This window comes from Nelumbo nucifera, chromosome 3 (assembly GCF_055504915.1).
Source record: "Nelumbo nucifera cultivar China Antique chromosome 3, China Antique-T2T, whole genome shotgun sequence".
NCBI classification, from domain to species: Eukaryota; Viridiplantae; Streptophyta; class Magnoliopsida; order Proteales; family Nelumbonaceae; genus Nelumbo; species Nelumbo nucifera.
In genome coordinates this window covers 107,550,499-107,552,720 of record NC_142651.1, presented here as the reverse complement: position 1 = coordinate 107,552,720, position 2,222 = coordinate 107,550,499, and the positions used below count along the sequence as shown (strand labels likewise).

General features: G+C 44.1%; 1 protein-coding gene across 1 annotated transcript; it reads left to right on the top strand.

The window, feature by feature from the left end:
* The first annotated feature begins 926 nt into the window (after positions 1 to 926).
* LOC104598747 (transcription factor bHLH148) lies at positions 927 to 1,939 on the top strand. The gene has a single exon (XM_010260935.3). It carries the CDS (start codon positions 1,077 to 1,079, stop codon positions 1,704 to 1,706), a length of 630 nt encoding a protein of 209 aa, XP_010259237.1. The 5' UTR covers positions 927 to 1,076; the 3' UTR covers positions 1,707 to 1,939.
* The last annotated feature ends 283 nt before the right edge of the window (positions 1,940 to 2,222 follow it).

The following is a 2,222-nucleotide window of genomic DNA, read 5'->3' as shown; positions in this document are numbered from 1 at the left end:
GCTAGGCATTAAGGCAAAGGTAATATAGGCATAGGCTGCTCGTGAAATGAAATGGAAAAAAGAAATGAAAAAAAAAAAAATGTGATTAAGGAAGCGACGCGTGTATTGTCACTGCTTTTAAAGGCTCCACCTTCTTTTATTGCTTTTAAACGATTTATTTAGACGGAGGAGGAGGTGGAGAGGTGAAGGAGTTATTGCGAGTGCGAGAAACCGAAACCGAGCAGCGGAGCAGAGCGGAGCTCAGGCTCAGCACCCACACGAACTCCGAAGGCCGAACCCACTTCAAATATTCCTTGAACTCAACATCAGACCAACCTTCTCTGCTTCTCGCTCTGCTTGTTTGCTCTTCTCTCTGCCTGCGTTAGCCTTTCAATCTTCTTGCTTACTGATCCATCGGCTTGATCGGTCGATGGATTTCTTCTGAAACCCGGTGGACGTCACGGGCGAGATTGTCTTTTTCTTAAGGTATGTTGACTATCTTTATTCCTTCGATAACATCGAATTCTCCACCTTTCCGAAAATCTTTTCTTCGCTCTGTTATATTTTTCTTGGGTTTTTTATTATAGCTTGTTAAAGATTAAGGATTAATTTTTCGTCGTTTGAGTGTTAATCCTCTTGATCATCCTGATGGTTGTTTTTGAAAAGAAGATGTTAAGCAAAATATCTAGGACGTATTTCAAGTATCATGTGTGGTGAAATTTTTGGCGTTATAACTCGTACTCTGTCCTCCTGAAATAAGATATAGAGAATTAATCTCCATCCGATCAACCGGATTCCGTGGATTGATCAACTTCCGGATTTTCTTCTTCTAGTGTTTATTCATTTAGTTTGTCTTCCTGGTATCTGAATAGTTTTCCTTACTTTGCAGGCGCTCTCTCTTATTAGATAAGAGTACTCGCTGCTCTTATCACCTTTTCTTCATTTCAAGCTCCGTTTTCTCAGTAAGATAGATAAATAGAGATTCCGATTCTTCATTCGGGAGAATCTCGTGATTCGTGCTTCGATCCCCTCTCCTCTCCATCGAATTCGCAGTTGAAAAAAAGAACGAAACTTTCGGTTCGGTTTTGGTCTGATTGATGGCATCACCTCTGATCTCGAATCCCGAAGCCAACTCCGACAGATCGAGAGAGTCGAAAAAGAAGAAGAGGAAGAAAACCGCAAATCAGAACAACCAAGACCATACCAAATGGAAGAACCGTGCGGAACAACAGGTTTACTCCTCGAAGCTTCTAGAAGCTCTGCGTCAAGTGCGCCGGAATCAATCACCGGCGTCGGGCTCTTCCTCGGAGGTCCCTCTTCGTGGCCGAGCTGTACGCGAGGCCGCCGACCGAGTCCTGGCCGTCGCGGCCAAAGGGCGAACGCGATGGAGCAGAGCCATCCTAACGAACCGGTTGAAGATGAAGTTGAAGAAGAAGAAGCCCAGGGTGGCGGTCACCGGCAACCCTCGGTCGAAGAAGCATGGAGTTAGCATTCTCCGTTTGAAAGAGAAGAGATTACCGGCGTTGCAACGAAGGGTGCATGTACTCGGACGGTTAGTTCCCGGTTGCCGGAAACTCTCGTTTCCAGACCTCCTAGAAGAAGCTACGGATTACATTGCTGCCTTGGAGATGCAGGTCAGAGCCATGACCGCTCTGACCGAGCTTCTCTCTGTCACCGGCAACGGCCCTGGCACCGAGTTTAGCTCGAACCGGCCCACGCCGAGTTGACCACGAACCAACGGCTTAACATGCCAGGTGTCCTCCTTTTCCTCGTTCTTTCTTTCTCTCTTTCTCTCTCTCTCCCCCCCCCTCCCTTTTTTGTCTTTTCTAATGTTTCCTGATTTTTTTCCTTAAAAAAAATTCATGTATTCTATTGTATACAGGTCCTCTTTTGCTTTTTTCCCTCTCCTTTCGAGCTCCAACTCCATTATTTATCGGAGAATTTTTATTCTTCTTTTTAATTTTTTTTTTGCAGCTACTTAACATAATTAAATTGATAAGTAATTAAGCTACGATCCACCCAATTTTGTGATGAGTTTGGCTGTTTGGGAAAAAAGAAAAAGAAAAACAGTTATCAGCCTTGGCATCCAATGGTGTACGATTGTCAATGATGGGATCCTTTTCTTTTCTTCGTCATGTCTGAGTTACTGAATCGTCCTGATGTGCCACATTCATTCCATGCAGTAATTTGATCAATTTCTTTTTAAACAAAAACCCAAGTGACTGAATGTTTGAATCCTCCCA

Bases quoted from the DNA above. Each gene is read 5' to 3' on its own strand.
- LOC104598747 (XM_010260935.3), top strand. From the start codon at position 1,077: ATGGCATCACCTCTGATCTCGAATCCCGAAGCCAACTCCGACAGATCG.